This window comes from Geospiza fortis, unplaced genomic scaffold (assembly GCF_000277835.1).
Source record: "Geospiza fortis unplaced genomic scaffold, GeoFor_1.0 scaffold54, whole genome shotgun sequence".
Classification (NCBI taxonomy): Eukaryota; Metazoa; Chordata; class Aves; order Passeriformes; family Thraupidae; genus Geospiza; species Geospiza fortis.
In genome coordinates this window covers 14,491,160-14,511,874 of record NW_005054301.1, presented here as the reverse complement: position 1 = coordinate 14,511,874, position 20,715 = coordinate 14,491,160, and the positions used below count along the sequence as shown (strand labels likewise).

Sequence of the window (20,715 nt, the reverse complement as noted above, 5' to 3'; positions counted from 1 at the left end):
CTGTCTTTTATTCCTGCCATGCCAGACTGACAAAAATATGGCACTGACACTTTACTTCATATTATCCTGTTCTCAGTACTGAAGTGGGACACAGTTTAGATTAAATATACCGTTTCTAATCTATGGTGTCTAAAAAATGAAAGTACACCTATTTTTTCATCTCCTCAGGCCAGCTGTAATTATAAATGTTAAAATACACATAATAAATGGGTGTGCAATGATTGCCATATTATAAAAGTACAGAGCTACATATTATAGTCTGTTATATTGTGCAACTGCTCCTCAAATAGCCTGGATGTGCCCACTATTTGTCTTGTTAATAAGGATGATACAAACATTCCAATTCTATGAAACAATTTTGATAAGCTGCGTCTTAACAACAAGAACGGAGGTTAAAAATTTCCTTGTCTCCGAATACAGAATTCTTTATAAAGTTGGACTTATTTTTCAGTGCTGGTCTTGAACTAATGATGAACAGATAATAATATTTTTGCTTGTAAAAATTCCAATATCAGGGTTTAGCTTAGTCAGGTTTCAAAACTTAAAAAATTCATAGGAAAAAAGAAAAAAAAAAAGCTTTGGTTTTAAACACATTTTAAAATACATTTTAAAACACATTTTTAAACACATTTTAAAATATAATTAAGAAATGTAACAGTACATTTTATCTGGTTCTCTATTGTTTGAAAATGGACTTACAGTAGCTAGGTTTCAGGAAAACAAAATACAGTGAAATACAAAACTTTAAATGATACTTCTCTACTACACCTTCAGAACAGGATTACTCCAAAATCATTATAAATAGGAATAAAAGAAAGGGTTTCTTCAGTATATTTACCAATACTAATTTGGAATTAGACTTCATCTGGCTTTAGCTGAGTAAGGCAATTTACTCAGCTAAGGTCAAAGCAGCCTTTGACAATTACCTTGACAATTTCTCTATTGTACAGGTAACAAGATGTACTTTGAAGCCATCATATCAGCATCTTGTAATATTTTTGGCTGAAAATCAGCAAAAAAATAAATGAATGTCTTAATTGATAAGAAACAAGAAAAATGGTGCACATGTAGCAACACTATATATATAAAGAGGTATATGTAAAGAGATCTGTGCTCCATTGAAGCTGACAGAACAATACAGAGTATAAAAATATATGGCATATAGTATAAAAATGATGAGGCAATATTTCTTCACTTGCTTTTATAATATAGTCTACCCTTTTCTTTCCTGAATGTTCAATAACCCATACTTTATAATACAGCCCATATTTTCTTATATGTGCAACTTTTCAAATCAAGACTTATTTTAATGTTGTGTCTGAGTATTAGCAGACATTTAGTAAGTAACTCTAAGGGACACAGACTATATTTTGCATATTAGTTGTCACATCTGTCATCAAGAAGCAAAACTATTTTTCTTCTAACAGCAGAGTAACTGCAAACTGAGTAGATTCTCAGAGCCTTCTTTCAACATATTAAACACACAGTGTAGATTTACCTGATCCACAATTTTTTTATTAACTTACTTTAGACATCTTGCTCTTGGTGTCTCCTGTTAAAAATGCCAAATTGTTGATTTCATTCTGAATCACAAAATTTTGTTCTTCTCTTTTAAAATTCTAAAGAAAAAAAAATAAATCACCAGAAGTTTAAGTTATCTGCATGTACAAGATTTATATTTAAAAATAGAATGGAATGAAAGGAAAAGTGCGCATTTTATCTTACATGTGATTTACACCACAGGATAAAAACTTCAGCCACCATTCGAAAGAGTTCATCAGAATCCACATCTGGTTTCTTTAGCCAATTAGCTCTAATTACAAAAATAAGAGAAATTTAAAAGATACTTAAAAGAAGACAGTTTACCATAATGATCCCTATTTAATAGATCAGGTAACATTTTTCTAGTTAATCTAGGAATTTGCATCTGAGCAAAAGGTGTGAATTAAAGGTACAGCTTTCTTTAAGAATCTTAAATTATTCAGGATTAAGATTTAAGAATCTTAAAACATGCAGGATTTGATTCTCACTCTAAGATTAAATGGACTGTGTTCCTCCTGATTGTCTGATCATAGATTCCAGTATATTAAGTAATAAATATGAGTTTATTTATTAGGTTTTTTTACCTGTTGTTGTCTACATAACGTATCAACATTGGATAGAAGGCATAAAGGTCTCTACAAAGTACAGCAAACTCATCCAGAATGAGTAGCTCAGCTTCTTGGGTGTCATTTTTATTGTCTGCTTTCAGTTGCTCTTCTTCCATCACTATCTTCATAGCTTTTTTCTTCAATTTATCCAGTGTTGGAATAAAGTGAGATCTGAGAAGATCAGGTCTGGCTTTGCTGATGATGGGTTGAGCATAAACTATATATGAAAATATAGATAATTCTATGATTAATGCATAACTGGTGTTTTTCATTGTATTAACATGAATGCTGAAGTTCTAGAAACAGTAAAGTTTATGGGGTTTCATAAATGTTACACCATAAAATTATTAATAAAACGATGAATGCACCTTTATAAAAACTGTCTATTGAGAGATTAAAAGATTATGGATTTGGATTATAAGTATTTCAGTCGAATATAAATTAAACCATCATCGTTTTGGCAAGTCCCATGTCTCTAAGTAAGGACCTAAACAAAATAAGGATTGAGACACAACGTCCTCAGAAAAATACTTTTTGTTTTGTTTGGGGTTTTTTGTGTCTGGGATGTTTTTTTGTATTCAATGTCAGAAAACCACCAGAAGATAATGTTCTGGAAGAAGTCCTTTACTTCTCTGCTACTTCTCTGCCTTGGGCAAATTAAAATGAAGAGAATGAATGAGTAATTCAAGGTCATAGATCGACATTGTACAAGTACTTGTATGCAAACTATTCAAGTCAAAATGCAAGCTACTAAAGCCAAAAAATCCTTGCAAGGAAAAAATGAGTTTATTATCACCTTATGTAGATGAACAATCAGTACAAAACTGCAGGAAACACTCTCTACAACTAAGCAGAAAACTTCTTACTAAATTTTAATGGAATTCTTGTTATTATTTAAGGTTACTCAAATTTAGCAGGAAATTATTACCTTTACATAGATTATCTTGAACTATGTTATTGCACATTATATTCTTACACTGTATAATATGAACGATAAAATTTGGATATGGTAAACTTGTTTAGCAAGATAAATACTAGATCTTATGTGATATTTTGAAAAAACTTTCAGCTTATTTAATAGCTCACATATTTATTCAGGCAAACAAACTAATTTTGAACTTGGATTACTCCTGAGATTATTTCACCATTTACATTTTTTTTCCATGTTGTCCTGATATTTCATGAACATAATTCACTCTACTCAGGAGTCTTGAAAATCAATGGAATTCACAACTGCAAATTAAGCACTAAGGCTCTTATACAGTGCATAGAGAGGGAGATTTTCAAAATCTCTTATGGAGAATAGAAATCTCTCTACTTACAGTGATGCTACAATGCATGCATATAAGCAATAATAAAACATAAACATATTTATCTTATTGTTACTTATATTTTATTTTTCTTTCTTTCATGATGGTTCTAGTTAGATTTTTTGTTATTATATCACTGGGCAATAAGGTAAAGCATAGCAAAGTAATTAAATATTATTAGTACAATTACTGTTCAAAAAATATTTACAGTACCTGCAATTCTTTTCATCCAAGAGGCTTCATCTATTCCCAGATTGTTGTTAATGATCTTTAGAATGTTTCCAAGAACAATGCTCAGATGCTCAGATGTAATCATTGTACAGCAAGGCCCAGCACTTTGAGGAACACTCTCAGAACCTCTTTCCCACCAGTAGGATAAATAGTTGCATAGCATGGGTAAGATCACCTCAATTACATGAGGCATTTCAGTATACCTTGCTCCAGACTCTGCTAAATCATTTATTTCCTTTATTAGTCTATCAAGCTGAGGGATCTCTGGACACATTTCTTCTACTGTATCAGGCATACCTAAAACTGCAAGTAAGGGCAGAAAACCAAAATGTTAATTAGCAAAATGAAAGAGAACATCTATGTTTAAACCCTAAATACAAATGGCTCTGATTTTTTTCCTTCATCATCTTGGACAGGCAGAGCTATAGTAACACTTTGGGGTATGCATGAGTATCTCCTTTCACAAATTGTGTCTTAGGGATGATGTGCATATATACAATAATGTAAATAATAGCTGCCATAAAGCTATGGCTTTACCCTAAGGTGTCCTGTGATTATCTGGTGAGTTATGTAAATGTGCAGAAGAGAAAGCTTATTTTAGTATTGGTTATACTCTGAACATTGTATTCATAATTATTCACAATTTTTATGCTGGTTTGCCAAAGATTAAATCCACCCAGGGGAAAGAGAAAGAAACAATTCAAAAGTATGGGGTTAAAATGAAACTGTACTTAGTTCACGAACTATCTCCCAACAAAAATGCCAGAAAAGATTCCAGTTATCATATGCTTGTATTAGAAAATAAAGGATGCTTATTCAGCAATTAACAACACATTGGAATCTAGTGACAGTCACTTAAGCAAAATTCTTCCACTATTTCTGGATATGGTAATGGTTATAGTACAGCTCTTATAAAGCAGACCTGTGAGGAAGGGCTAGCAGAAGCTTTTCCATAACTGTTTTAGTATGGAAAAAACTTCATGAAGCATATGAAATCAATCTACCCCTATTTACTTTTCTTGTTTGTTTGTTTAAAAGTACAAAGATTTTGGCAGTTAGTGACTCTTTCATGGATCAGTGAGGAAAATGCTAGAATATTTTAAGATATGAATCCATCGAGAGTAAGTTGGGAGAGAAGCAAGCAAAGAAATTCATTGTAGAAGGATTCATGTTCTTATCAACAGAAAGAGAAAATGGGTAAGGCCCATTGTGGACTTCTGTGTGTAGATGGGGAATGAGATGCTGGAAAGCAATGTAATGGAAAGGAACCTTGGACTTGTTTGGCAGCAAGTATATTATGAGTCAGCAGTGCCCTGGCAGCCAGGAGGGCCAACCTGTGTCCTGGGATGCATCAGGCACAGCATCACAGCCAGGCAAGGGAAGGGATTGTCCTCTCTGCTCTGCTCTGGGGTGGCCTCACCTGGAAGCGAGGCCTTACCTACTGTGCTCAGTTTTGGGCATCAGAATATTAAAAAAGCATCAAGCTTTTAGGGAGTACCTAAAGGGAGGCCACAGGGATGGGGAAGGGAAAGCCTTATGAGGAGTTTGGTCTAGTCACTTGGGAAGTGGTCACAGCACCAGCCTGACAGAGTTCAAGAAGCATTTGGACAGCACTCTCAGGCCCATGGTGTGATTGTTGGGGAGTCCTGTGCAGGGCCAGGAGTTGGACTCAACGATCCTTGTGAGTCCCTTCCAGCTCAGGTTATTCTGTGATTCTGTGATCTGGTCCTGGTCAAGCAAGGATATTCCTAGAGCTCATGGTACAGGTTTGTGTCCAGACAGTTCTGAGTGTCTCCTGTGATGGAGACTCCACAACTTCCCTGAGCAATCTGCTCCAATGCACAGTCACCCAAACAGGAAAGTTCTTCCTCATGTTAGGTGAAACTTCCTGTGCATCAATTTCTGCCTGTTGCCTGTTTTCTTATTGCTAGGCACCACTGAGGAAAACCTGCCTCCGTCCTCCTGACACCCTCCCTTTAGCTATTTTGTATACATTGAAGAGGTCCCCTCTCAGTCATCTCTTCATGAGACTGAACAGGCCCAGCTCCCTCCGCCTTTCCTTATAAGAGGGATCCTCCAATCCCCTCATAATCTCTATTGCCCTTCACTGGATCCACTCCAGTTCATCTCTCTCTTGTCCTTAGGAGCCCAGAACTGGAAACAGCACTCACCAGGGCTGATCAGGCCTCACCAGGGCTGAGTAGAGGGGCAGGATCCCCTCCCTCGACCTGCTGGCCATGCTCTTCCTAATACAGGTCACAGTGACCCTCTAAGCCACCAGGACACACTGCTGGCTCTGGGACAGTTTGTTGTCCACCAGCACCCCCAGATCTTTCTCCACAAAGGTGCTTTCCAGCAGGTCAGCTCCCAGCCTGCACTGGTCCATGGGGTTATTCTTCCCCAAGTGCAGGACCCTGTCTTTGTTGAATTTCAAGCAGTTCTTCTCTGCCCATCTATTCAACTTGTCAAGGTCCCTTTTTCATCAAGGTTTCATGGAATTGATCCTATTCTGCTGGGAGTTCCCTGTACCAAACTGCTTTGGATCACTGGTTAGACAACAAAAACATAGAAATTATTTTCCTGTGCACTTAAATCAGATATTATACCTCTTGTATTTTGCTACATGAACACAACTATATTTTGCCAAAAAATTTTTGTAATGTAGATATGTACCTCTTCAATTAAGATTAAAATATTGCAGTACACATCTTTAGAAAAATATTCAAACATCATGTTCAGAAAAATATCAAAAAATACTAGGAGAAAGAGAACATTGTTGGCACAGTCTCAACAAAGCAGAGCAAGGTTAAAATGGCAAGCAACGGCAAACATCAGTAGCATGACTTCTCTGCTGAGGCATACATTCAGGGCTTTTTCATGATACAACTTCTATTATTTAGTTGGAGTGAAGTGAACGGGTTTTGGGGTTTGTTTTTTTTTTTTTTTGTGAGGAATGGTACTTACTTGCTCTTTCTCTTGCACTTTTTGTGTTGAAAACAGACAGTGGATTGTAGTGGTTGAGGGAAGGCTCAAGGAATGCTACTGGAATGGCAGCCGCAAGAGATGCTAAACACTCACCAAGCGCGGGGCGCTGCCTGTATGTGAGAGACACTAAAAGTCATCTGAGAGGAAAAGTGTTTCACCAGGCTTTCAGTGTCTGGCATACATGATAAAAAGAAGTATTAGTATTTATAGCTGATTTTTAAAATCTTTTTTAAATGTTAGGAACTGTCTGACAACATAGAAAAAAATTTATTTATCGCGTGAAAAGAACTACCGGAGATCACAGTGGTGCAAGAAAAACAGTTTTAAAAACCCCACCTTCACCAAAATTTTGGTTCTGATCAGGAAAGGGTTAATTTTTGGCATGGACAGGACCCAGAGGCTATTCTATGCCACCTCATGTCATTGCCAGGGACAGGGTTCCTTAGGGGTCAGACGTTGTCAGGGGTCCTGTGTGATGGCGAGCAATTGCATGTGAATTGTCTCTTTCTTGTACACCATTGTTAGGACTGTTGCTCTTACTGTTCATTGCTTTATTTTGTTGATGTTTCCAGTAAATTTTTCTTATCTCAACCCATGATATCTACCTTTAGTGGCTTCAATTCTTCCCTCCATCCACCACAGGGACAGGGGAGGAGGGACTGAGCAAGTGGCACATGGTTTGGAGTGTTTCTGTGGGAAATACTTAGGGAGTTCCGTCTTGAAACCAACACCCTTATTTGGCACTCAACATAGGGCAGGAAAGGGTGAGATAACAACATATCTGATCAGAGTGGGTAGGAAGCAAAAGTGATCTAAGCATTTATTGTATTAGGTCCAGAGCCACTGGTCACATGGTTGTGGTACCTAACCCTGTATACATTCCCATATATGCAATATGTGCTCCTCACAGTGATATTTTTCAGAGCAGGGAGGGGGATGAGGATTGCTTTGTGGCTGCACTGTGTAATATCAGCTTATGACATGATAACAAAGACAACGAAGATCATTTGGAATGTGTATTCAGTGCTGCTCTTCTGCTCTTACCTTGGGCACTACCTCAGGGAGTCCATTAAAAATTGTACCCAGCCTGTGGGAAGAAGAGGGTGGATAATTTTCCCCAGCTTTTCACCCCTTTAACCTCCTTCAGGTCTGTTACCTTTGCTTTTGAGGATTTTGAACTTCATCTGGCTTTTAAGAAAAGGTTGCTCTTATTGCTTGGTCTGCTGGGTCCCCTTGCTTTGGTCCGCACCACGGAGTTACGAAAGAGATTTTTAGGAGTATTTCAGAGATCTGCCCCAAGGGTGGATAGTCACAAGGGGTATGGAAGGTGGAAGAAAAGGGTCCAACCTTTGAAGGATGATTCTGCTCCAGTGGTTTTTAAGTTTACCCCAGAGCAACCAGAGTGCTTGATAAAGTGGCAGAATATTTGAAGGAAAACTGCTGTGGCAGTTTTGGGGAGGTGCAAAGTTATGCAACATGCTGGACTCTAGCTACTATTTTTAGACACTGCTTGGTACTAGACAGCACCCTCAGGGGGAGGAGGAGGAAAGCAATGCATTGGGACCACTCAAACTGCAGCTGAACCAGAGGAACAACTTGTGCCATTAGCAGTGTCCCCTACCCAGAAGAAAAAATACAGGACAGACAAAATCAGTTGTCTTAGTGAGAGAGGAAGAGGAAGTAGGGCCCTCACAAGGAGGAAGACCCAGGGTGAGTGATAATCCCCTGACCCCTATCCCTGGGTGAGCTGTGTGAATAGATTTCATCCAACAGTCAGGTGAGCCCCTCATGACCTGACTGCTCCAATGCTGGATATCATGACCCATGATATGATATTGGATGGTAGTGAAGCTGGGGATCTGGGATCTGAGATCCCTGTCCTGGGATGTGGGCATTGCAAAAGGGATTGAGAAAAGGGCAGAAACTCTCAGCCTCATGAGGCAACTCCTGGCAAGTGTGAGGGAAAGGTATCTTTTCAAGGGTTGCCTATTAATGCACCAAGATAAGTGAAACACCATGAAGAGAGGTATCCAGTGAGTAGAGCATTAGGGCTCTAAGTAATCAAGAGCTACAGTATTTTGCATCCAGTTCTCAACATTTATGAATCATAAATGGAGACTTTTAGAGAAGAAATGTTCATAGAAAAATCAGAAACAACTCCAACATCCTAAAGAAGCTGAACAGTCTTTGTACAAAGGATAAACATTTGACAAAGGAAGTTTGTCTTAACAAAGCAGCAGCAGCAATTGAATTAAGAATTAGCCCTGAGCCCCTGCAGCCAGCAGAATTATTTCAGCCATAAAAAGAGATATTTATCTATGAAAAGTGCACTATGACTCATTCTGCAATGAAAGGTAAAACTTCTTAATGCCCCTGCCAAAATTCACTAGGAGAAAAATGTGCAATTTGATCCTGAAACTGAACATTGCTTAATTTGAATAACTGTTCAAGTCAGCTCCATCACTCACTTCTAAATTTTCTGAAACATTGAGCATTGTGTTTGAAATCCTACTTCCCACCTAGACACTGATGTCTGCCTAAAACTGTAATTTAGGAGTCTGAGACTAGTGAAAAACAAACTAAATGAAATCCACAGTTGAAACCTCTCACACAGCCTTAGGAGAATAATTAGTTTCCTTGGATATATGAAATCTCATCACTTTTCCATTCTAAGAAGATAATTGCTGCAGACAAAGGTGATGCTGCTAGCTTCTATAGGTTTAAGGAAATTGTCCAGTGCTTACAGATTTTGTCAGTCAAGTTGAGGCTTGTGCTCTGAGCTTTTCTTATTGAAAGGCAGCTCAAACACAATCATGTTTCATTTCCTGTGAGAAGACCCTGACTGCTAGTTAGATAAGGGGTAAGGCACTTCCTATTTTTCCTATCAGATCTATTATGTAAAGGAGTATTTAGAATTTTGAAGCCCAGAAAGAGAAGTAAAAGAGTATAGCTTTGTGACTAGAGATGGATGCATAAATGCCTGAATGAGAACACACAGCTTGTGCACACATGTGCATGCATGCAGAGTGGGAGGAAAGATCTGTCCACCAGACACCTCTTGCACTTTGTATGAAAGAATTCTGAATAAACTCTGGAAGGAAGGAATTGGAGATGAGCATTCCTCACACTAGGCAAAGCCTCTCCTAACCAGACCACCAACTTGAATTTCTTCCAGTTTAGTGTCTCTCTCCCTATGGATCTTACCTTTTCATAAGAAAGGCAGCAAAAATTGCCTAAACGAAAACTTCCACAAGTATTAGGATGGGTTATCCTTATTGTGGCTCCTGTCTTGTGATACACAGACAAGCAATAAGGGTTCTGTTTTCTGAGCTAGCAAACACAGATTTGATCTCCTTCTATTGGAAGAAGGGGCTTGAAACATAGCAGAGCAACTAGATGCTTAAAGGAATTGCAGACCTTGGCCATTTTTAAACACAAGTAACTAGTGGTTTTCTTTGTAGAGCTAATGGTTGTCAGAATACTCTACATAACTCAGGATTTTATGCTCAGGACAACTCTTTTGAGAACCCTTTATAGACTTAGGTGAGAAACAGATGCTTCCGACTTAGTACTCAGCCTACTTATCACAGCAATATGTGGCAGAAAAAGTTTGAGAACCTAATGGCAACTCAAAGAAAAATTTAGCTTTTCCTATGGGAAAAATAGACTCTGTGCAGATACACTGCCATATGTAGAATAAGTTATTTACTTCTACTGAAGTTTTTTTCCCTGTGGAATTGAATGCTGAAGTCTAGCAACCATTTTCAAGGGAAAGTGTATTTTAAACATCTCTCACTCTTTCAAATTCACCTTTCATCCAAAATGCTTTATTACCTAAGCAACAGACTCCTAATGAAAAGAAAATTTTGCATGCTGAGTTTTACACTTAATACCTTTCAACATAGATGTTCTTTCCAGTCCCAAGGGAATAGAGGCTACAAAGAATTCTGTAACATGAAACTTGTACATCACCCACTAGAGGAAAATGAAAATGCATTATCAGTATTTATGCAGCTAAGGATTACTTTTCAAATATCAAACATCTGTTTTATGCAATATCTTAAACAGTATCCAAAATTTTTAGCACATATATCATGGAACATTCTGAGTGTCCATACTCCATATGGCACTTACCTTCAATTCCTGGTCTATCATCTACATTCATTCCAAAGCTTACCAGATCATTAGACATTCCAAGAGGACAGCAGACACTTATTACTAAGACATTCCAGGTTATCATACTTGCAGAGTCCAATTTAAAGCTAAATAACATCATTCTGTGTGTGTGTCTAACTTTTAAGTACACGATCTAAAGGTTCAGCATATTTTTAAAGAAATTATTTTCATGGTTATCCATCTTTTAATTATGACCTAAACATATACAAAATTTTGGAACATAATTACAGACATTAGAAAGTAATAAAACCATTTAGCACATTGCTGAATCTCAAAGAGTCATTTCAGTATTTTTAAAATAACTGATATTAAAAACAGGGAAAATTTAAATTCAAAGACCTGCAGTGGTTTTCCCATGTAAGAGAAAATCCACAGGGAACTTAATTGAGTTGTCTTAATATAATGAAACAGTACTTTTGTATGGAAAACTAGTCGCATACACACATTTGTTAAGAAAGCACTTAAAGGCATATTTTAATTTCCCTCTAAATGTTAGAAGAAATATTGTGCATAATTAAGCTTATTGAGTATTATTTTTGAACATGTACTAGAAATAAGGTAATATGTTGCTAATTTCAGAATTAATTCTGGAAATGTACATGTTACTGAAAACAGAATTTCATTCTCTGAATCCATGCAGTCATTACTAAAAAGCATTTGTAGCACTATAACACAATAAAATTCAACATTAAAATAAAATACTTACGAAGTAAATCTATTCCAAAGTGATATTGTGAAATATGTTCAAAAATTGATGTTAAGATTGGTAACAATGCTACTGTAGTATAATTGATATTCTGGGAAACACCCTTGATTTGTGTTCGTGAATGAGTAAATTTTCCCAGTTTAAGATTTTCAGAAGTCTTTTCCAAGTCTTCAGCTGCATTTTCAAAAAAGGCACGCAATCCTGCCTTAACGAGCTCAGATCCTGATTTCATAACAGTTCTGAAAAACAAAAAGGGAAAAAATGTCAACTTTGTCTTGGTATTTAGTAGTTGTATAGAGATATATGTACAGGTTAGTTACATTCTGTCAGTGGTTAAAGATACCCATATGTATCAGGGAACTTCACACTAGGAACAGAAGAGAGCACTTACATCTAAATAGCAGTATAAGTAACAATTTCCTTTGAGTATTTAATACAAAATAATAACAACAAAGTTATTGATTGACTGATTCCACAGTCTTGCCTTTCCAGGTTTTTGTGGTCTGCTTTTGAATAATTCCTTCTCAGTAAATATCAAAAGTCATGAGAAAGTTTCTCTATAAAATATGCTAAAAAACCCCCAAACTCTTAATCCCTATAGTTTTATGGGAGCCACAGTAACTAGGTGTGTAAGTCAAGACAGTTCAAAGCCCCTAAATCTAGAAAATGCAACTGCAATGCCAGAATCACAGTCCCATTCATTGAATTCTTGCATGCTTCTCTGACACCTTACTGAAGATGCCAGTGTTGTTCACAACAAGTTCACAATAAGTTCATTATCAGGCTGCTGTGTAACTTAACCAGGCCAGAAAACAGCTCAAATTCAAATACTTTTCTTGCCTCTGTTTTAATCTACACAATCACTTCAATGATAAGCAGTAAAAGTTAGTAAATATAACTATGCCCATATATTAATATACTCTGCATACTTCTAATGACAAATTTTACACTATGCACTAAACTTTCTTAATATCTGCAGGTATCACTACTTTCAGTTCCAATGGTCATGTCATTAATATCTCCCCATAAAGTCTTCAAATGAACTTGGAAAGTTTGACAAGTGTTCTCAGTGTTTGAATGACAGACATTGAGCAGAAAAATGTACGTGAAACACTTTAGACAAAATTTGCTACTGTGGAGGGCAGTAGCTGAATTGTTGATGCTCTTAAGATCTTTGATTACAAATAAAGATTAAAAAAATACAGAAGGAATCCAATTGCTTCTGAAAAGCTCAGTAAAATCTTAGTAGTTTGCAGCTGGTACAAAAGTTGCAAACTTACCGTGTGTCAAGAGACTGAGCTAAGATGTGCAGGCAGTTCACCATTGTAGCAGAATCGCTTCCTGGTTAGAAAGAGATATTATAAGAGCACAATAGCACAGGAAACATAGCATCATATAATGATCCAAAATGGCCTTACTGGAGATGCACAGTTTAAACAAGACATTTCCTAAGTCTCCTACCTTAGGTCACTGAGGAGGGAGTTAAGTCTGATGCTAGAAATACCTTTTAATTTTTTTAAGTCAATTTCCGTATAGGAACTAAACAGAATAACTAATGTCTACTTGAGGCACATTTTTACCGCCTAACCTCACAACATTCTGACCTCTGTATCTTGTAGCACTTATATTTCTTTTTAAAGTTTTTTACCAATATCTTTGTAGGAGGTATATTATTTTTTCTTACATCCCCTTTTATCTATTGAGAAATTAGTCTATTGGATTCAACAGTTGGATGACAGAAATCAAAGTAATTAGTATAAGATTACTTTTGAAAAGTGAAAAGTAACTGCAAACCACTGATATTTTTTTCATGGAGTCTGGAGATATGACAATGTGCTGTTTTTTCCTGCTTTGACACCTTATATATTTTATTAAGTATTAGCTTCAGAGCCATGTTCAATGACCTTACTGATTTCACTAGAAACTTATGGAGCATTTAATAGAATTTTGGCTATAGTCATGAAAATCTTCAGCTAAGAGAAACAATGGTTATGTATTCTTTAAATTCTTATCAAGATCTTTCTTAACTACTTACCAAAAAGTGAGATCCTATGTCTAACAAGAGCAGCTAGTTTGCAGAACAGGCTAAAGTAGAGAAGAACAGAGAGAGCAAAACAAGACAAAGATGAAAGACTTATTTAGAATAGGAGGTAAAGAATAGTAGGAATACGAAAAGGAAAACGCAACATAACTCCTGTAAAGCGTGCTTTGAGTGATACATGATGATTAACAGTCAACTGCATTAAGCAGAGTAATATTTTCCAGTTCCTGAGATCTTTCATTTCCTATACTTCACCACTTCAGAGATGTCTTGAAATCTAAAACTTTTTTGACAGTGGTTTTCAACAATTGTGTGCTATATGGCTGAGTCATTCTTTATGGCTATTATTTCTGAATAAGAATTTTTTTTGTAAGGACAAGAAAAAATGAGAAACATTTTAGTGTTTTACTTGGCATTCTGCAGGAAATAAATTTTAAAAATCTTCATACTATTTAAAATAATTTGCAAGGATGTCCTTTGTAAATGAATAAAAAAATCTGTATTTACCCTCTGATGATGATAATATGAATCCTAGATATATACACACTAGAAGAGCTTCTGGTATATACTTGCATATCTAACCTACCTGTCAAAATAGTGGGATAAGAGAATATAGAACCAACACCCTAAAGAGTAAAGGGGTTACTTCAACAAAGACAGCTGACAGACTTAGATATCATTTGGGCCATACTTTACAAAGGAAATTAGGGCATGAGAAAACAAAGCATATACCTTAGGACATGGTATGGTCTCATACTAACCACAGATTTTTATTGTTATCTTCACAATGGTAAGGAGATACTATACTTCCTATAAGATGGAAATTGCAGATAGTCACTTCTCTCAGTGAAGGATGCACAAAGAATTATTAGATATTTCTGCAGTTATACTAGCAGGTACTTGTGCTAGACATCTAACTTCTTCATGTGCCTTTGTAAAGCCACTTTTATAGCCCTAGAACACATCCTCCTACCTTCATGGAGACCTGGCTGACTTTAGAGAAGTAACAGGAGTACTCAGAGAGGAAGCATGAAATTGAAATGAAGTGACACTTCCATCCTCCTGAGCCTGAGTTGTCTTTCCCAGCTCCTGGAGGACTATCTTGCAAGTTTGTAAATGTCTGAGCTGAGTAAAGCAGAATCTTGGGGACTTAACCACTCTTACACACAACTGCTCTATAAGGACTGCCACACACAAAGAAGATGGAAACAGAGGGTAATAATAATTTAGAGAAATGCAAAAATGTGTTGAGAGATAAACCAAAGAGTGGAATCCTAGGCCTGCTTATGTAATAGCACATAACCTTTAAATTCAAATTTTATATCTACTTTCTACTGGAAAAAGCAGTTAACTCTGGTCAACAAAGTGGGGGAAAGTTAAAGAAATCTGAGAAACTGACCGCTAAACTAAGAAAGTATGACCATAAAACAGTTTGAAATACTATGATACAAAATTTCCAAAAGAAAGTAACTGGTAGCATACCTCAAGGGGAAGGAAAAACCTGGCAAATTATTAAAGTCATCATTAATACACAATTAAATATTATTTATTATTATTTTCAAATTTTAATCACAGAAAAGAGAAATTCCTATTTTCATATGCGCAGCACATTCTAAATTAAAAGGCATTTATTTTTAACAGAATTTTCTAGAATAACTTTGTGTCAAATGGCTGATTCCATCTAAACAGTGAAGAGACGCAAAATTTATGAAATTCCAGTAACACTTGTGAAGGGGCAGAAGTAATTTTGTTTAGAATCTGTATTTCCACCTAAAAAGCTGTCTCATGGTGGTTTTAACACTTTTTAATAGCTGAAAATTTATCTGAGTGTGAGACCATTTAAATGAACCAACAGTGGAAAGAGTTTTAACCAGAAACTGCCACCCACAATGAAACAAAACCCCGTAAGAAACTAAGTAATTCAACTGCTCACAGAATTGTTTTTTAGTATTTTTATGTTATCATCTACAATTACATATTGTAAAATAAATAGTTATTATATATACTGAACTCTTCAATTGTGTGTATGTGTGTATATATATACATATGTATATATATATATATGTATACACACACACACACACATATATATATAAAATGAAGAATACAAAGATGAGGAATTTTATTCACTCACTGCCATTCTCAGGTAGAATAAAATATTCACTTTCCAGGTAAGGAAAATAAGCTTTTGAATTCTCTGTCTTTCTCTACAATCTAAGAAGAGACCTTTGGTTATCTGAATAAAACCCTACTATGGATAATTTTTTTTATTTTACTTACCTTGCTACCATTTCCTTTTCCTTATTTGATGCATATCCACTGCTACTGAGGATTTTTGATGGAGAAGACAGGAAGTAGAGGCAGTGATTTGTAAAGTATTGATCAACTAATGGTAAAAGAACCTAAGAAATATAGACACAAAATGTATTTTTTACAGAGCACAATGGTAAATATAGCAGAAATGCTCTGATTGGTCAAAGTTCATAAAAAGAATTTTAGTTTTTTAACAACTGTATTTTTTTTTATTTCAAACACAAACTTGTGTAAATTAAAAAGTGAAGTCTTAAAATTTTATTCAAAATTACATAAATAATAAACAGACTTCCACAGAGCTATCTGTTTTGTATCTAATACTGCATAGGAGTATTTCTTTCTGCTAATTAGATGATATGCACTTCAGTGATATCTTGTGGTAAAAAAATCAGATTAAATTGATATATTCAGTGAGAGTATTTAATATCATGAATGAATAATCTGCCTTTTAAATTTTACATTCCTTCTCATACAGAAAGAGATATATTGGAGTATTTTGAAATATTCAAATCCAGCAAACATCCTGAGATATTTTTGAAGACATTTCAAAATATTTGATAACAGTTTGATTATTTATCATAAAAAATGGAAAATATGTATTTCCCTTATGTGAAAAGCAGTCTAACATAATAAATTTACATAATCTGTATAGTGGAACATATATGATCATGAAATAATCACTCACTTTAGCAAAGAATTTTATTTCTTGGTCATGTGGAGATTTTTCAGTTTTTCCACTGGTTACAATGGCTTCTGCAAGGATACAATCAAGGCAGACACAAATAAGAAGCTGTCTAATAATAAATAACACAATAGATATTTCAGATCTTTTAGATAATTGAAAAATTAGTTTTACTCAAAAATAAAAGAGCAGAAACTGTTTAGCTAGTTACAAATGTTCAATAATTTAATCTGAAAATTAAAAGACATTAAGTTTCTTAAATGCAATAAAAATAGTGATCACTAAAAATGCAAACCTATCAATCAAATATTTAAATTTCAACAATTCTAACTATTTTAAAAATAAAATCTGCAACTTACCCAAATGTGCAATAAACTCTTGAGCAGAATCAACATATTTTAAAATTTTCTTCAGAAACTTAAAGGCAAACCTCTTTTCCATGGATGAAGCATCCAACTCCATGTCGTTCAGGCCCCTGTTTTTAAAAGGATTAAGAGAAGTAGCACTGATGATGACAGTAGTACAAATGGTGACAGTACTCTGAAGCGTTTCATGCCTTATATTTTTATTAGGGTAAATTTTCATGAGAAGGAGAAAATGACCATGGTAACAGTTAATTATCAACTATCTAGGAGGAAATAGAGAAAAATGAACTGACTTTAATAAGAGGTATGATAGCTTATGATGGAAGTATCCAAAATACATGTATCTTAGGATAAGAACTTTAGAGTGCTACCTTATTGCACAAACAAAGCCATCGTGCCTCTGAGCCTAACAAAATAATGCATTGGTCACTCAATTTCTACTGCTGGCACATTTACATTCCAAGTGTTTGGGAAGTCAGCAGTTGCATCTTTACAAAGTCAGCCTAAGTACTACCCTTCATTTCATTGATCACAGTTAAACTTCATTTTGTCCTTTAATTTTATGAAGGAATAAAATTACTTCAGCTACTAAATAAAAACTTAAGCGTAAGTAACAAAGTATTATATTATTAAAGTATTCAAAAAACTTCAACAGAATACAATAATTTCAAAAGAGGCATGTATTGTTTATTCTTTAGGATAAATCCATATACATAAATCATGGCTGATCATACAAGATATTAAAGAGGAATAAAGATATGTGTGGTTGTCTGGGCCTAGATTTAAAGTACTGGATTTGATTTTAAGTACAAATGAAACTTACATGACCAAAATTCTAAAATTCTTTAGGATCACACACAAATTAAGGTTGGAAGGAGTACGTTCAAGGATCCAAATCTCATAATGACCCTGGAGACGGTATAATATTTGGCCACCCTCACCATGAAAAAATAATGGTGAAATATTTTCTTATATCTAACTAGAATTTTCCTTGTAACAACTTATTGCTTTTGAGGCGTTAGTGTTTGACCTCATTTTCTCTATAGCCTTGCATGAAGTAGTTGAAGACAGACATAAATCCTATTGTAGCCTTCTGTTTTAAAACTGAGAAAATCCAACCACTCCTCAGAGCCTCTCCTGGCATCCATCCACAGAGCATCTCAGTGGCTTCCCCCTTGAGTGACTTTGTTCTCAATGTCTTCCTTAGTGCTGGAGAACTAAAACTGGAACAACATATCCTGGGAGAATTTCATGATCCATCAACCTGCAGAACACACTCACTGATAAAACCTAGTACACAGTCAGCTTTCATCATCACAGGGACACATCTCTGATTCATGTTCAACTTGCACAATTCAAAGAGCTTTTCTGCACATCTGCTCTCAAGCTCAGCTCCCCTATTCCTGGGATTACTCCATCCGAGGTATAGGTCTTTGCATTTACCTTTGCTCAACCTCATAAGATTTCTCTCAGGCCATTTCTCCAGACTATCAAAGCGCCTCTGAAGGGTAGCCAAACTCTCCAATTCATTGCTAAGGGTTCATCCCACAAATCTGCAAACAATTTCTGTCTTGGCATCCAGGACAAGAACAGAGATTTTTTTTTTCATTACCCTTTTGAAGTCACCTAATTCTGAACATTTTTAAATTTATTCTGTTTACAAATGTACTTGCTTTCACAAGTTGTTAATTCTTCCATCTTCATTTCCTTGAGATTCTCTTGTACTTTTGTTCAGTCTACAACTTCTTCATAATCTCTTTATTCCAATATCAAAAGAACTAAACTCTGATTGAGATTTGCTATTGGTAGATAGTGGGAGACACCCGGGACATCTAACTGCTTTATCAAGTGAGGAAGTAACTGAGTGACATTAAGGAAAACCTCTGGCTAATCATAAATGGCTACTTCATCTGCTTCTATACAGCCTCCTCAAGCAGTAGCAGATAGGAAGACTCAGCCTTTCTCAGTTAAGACAAAATAACCTGGCCGAAGGACATGCAGACTACAGAGGAGCTGATCAGTGTGTCAGAAGTAGGGAAGAAGGAACTGGTAGTTTGTGGCACTGAGGCAAAAGCAAAAAAGGAACAAGAAAAAAAGAAAGCTGCTGGACTCTTTCCTGTGGTATAAGAAAATGATCATTTGTACTGAGCCCTTACCGTTGGTATGGGAGTAAATTAGGGAGGCAAAATGGAATATTAGATTAGCAGTTTAAAAACAACTGTGAGAGAAATCCAAGCAAAAAAGTAATTCTGAGAGAAGGTTGATGCAGCAGAAATTTTAACACAAAAAATCTAATAATAAAATATATGCTCTTGACCATGTCACAACATAGTTAAAAGGAAAGAAATGGTTGTAGTCTAGGGGAAAAAAGCCAGAGAACCAAGGAAGACATTTCAATCCTGTTTTAAACACAAACTTAGTAGGACTCTAACCTCCCATCTTAGTTTAATTTGTGAAAAAAAATTTTAAGAGTTCTAGTTTATATACTTTGATGACTCTCTGTGAATTTATCCCCTGTGCAATCAAATTATTTAGTATGAATTAACAGCTATGTATGCTTGGGAGGCATCTTCTGCTGCCTCACTTTCATGAAGGGGACTAAGTACTTATCTGTATTTTCAGTGAGGTCACTGTAAATATTTTCTTTTTGAGTTTATAAGAAGTCCTGGTTCCCAAGAGATTATACATACTTTCCTAAATATTGAAAGATGTTGATAGTCTGTGAAGTATAAAAAACAATATCCAAAGAGCTTACAGAGATTTAAAGACGTGGAACAAAATACTATGTTGTTTCTAATACATACTTGAGTAAGGCCTGAAAGATTTATCTGTATGTCATAAACACACTGTTTCAAAAATGTTCTCAGCAAAGAGCAAAAAACCCAAAAACAGAGGCAGATGGTATATGTGAAGTACACATGCTGTTCCGCCTATACATTTCCAATTATAAACAATTTCTATGTTTTAATGATTAGTCCAACATTTTCAAGAATGACATCTTGAAATGTGATAATTGCAATGAGTACTTCAAAGGATTTTTTTAATATATATATGCATATATTCATCTGAAGAAAACACTGAAAAGATTATAGTCTTGATTCATCCTGATACAGACAATCACTGCAAACTCTTTGCCTGTATCAATGAAGAGTTTGAAAAGTTGATGCTTTTTCAAGTTGATTTGTCCCATGATGCAACACTGAAAAAATTTATTTCCTGACCCAAACACACGCAGCTGCAAAATTTGAGTATTTCCATTGGTGTTTCAGAATATCATTCATTTGCACTAAGTAGACCAGCTTTTCTTATTCAATGGCTCTGAAGCAATTATGGAGGTTATAAAAATACTTGGTGGCATACCTACATTTTGGGTTCAGGCTGAGAGCCTACCTATGTGGCAAGAGAGAATTTTCCTCTGTAGCACTACAGAAATGTATTTAGAACTGTTTTATTGTCTCTTAGAAATATTATTAATTCTCTAAGTGAACAGTTACATTTTGAAGATCCTAAACATGGGGTTTTATAAATTTCTGAGTATACTTTCAAAAGAGTTGAAGACTTGAAAGGTAGATATAAATGAAAACAGGAAAGATCTGACTCTATGCATGTACAGAAAAATTTGTTCATGGATACAATTTAGTTCACAAAAATGCTTAATGCCAGAAAATTGAGGTTTCCTATGTGTTCAGGTGTTTCACATCAAATAAAAGAGGAGAGTTATAGTATAGTAATTCACAATTCCATCATATAAAGCCA

The 20,715-nt window shown here is 35.5% G+C and overlaps 1 protein-coding gene across 1 annotated transcript in view; it reads right to left on the bottom strand.

Moving 5' to 3' along the window:
* Positions 1–20,715, bottom strand: part of RYR3 (ryanodine receptor 3) — a 194,011-nt gene that overhangs the window by 45,180 nt on the left and 128,116 nt on the right. Inside the window, exons 58-69 of the mRNA XM_005417515.3 lie at positions 16,954–17,069; positions 16,598–16,665; positions 15,880–16,001; positions 13,594–13,643; positions 12,839–12,899; positions 11,559–11,797; positions 10,570–10,651; positions 6,656–6,786; positions 3,674–3,994; positions 2,127–2,367; positions 1,726–1,813; positions 1,527–1,619 (exon numbers count right to left, since the gene is read on the bottom strand). Of these exons, the coding sequence (XP_005417572.1) occupies positions 1,527–1,619; positions 1,726–1,813; positions 2,127–2,367; positions 3,674–3,994; positions 6,656–6,786; positions 10,570–10,651; positions 11,559–11,797; positions 12,839–12,899; positions 13,594–13,643; positions 15,880–16,001; positions 16,598–16,665; positions 16,954–17,069 (1,612 nt within the window). The remainder of the gene's footprint in view (positions 1–1,526; positions 1,620–1,725; positions 1,814–2,126; positions 2,368–3,673; positions 3,995–6,655; positions 6,787–10,569; positions 10,652–11,558; positions 11,798–12,838; positions 12,900–13,593; positions 13,644–15,879; positions 16,002–16,597; positions 16,666–16,953; positions 17,070–20,715) is intronic.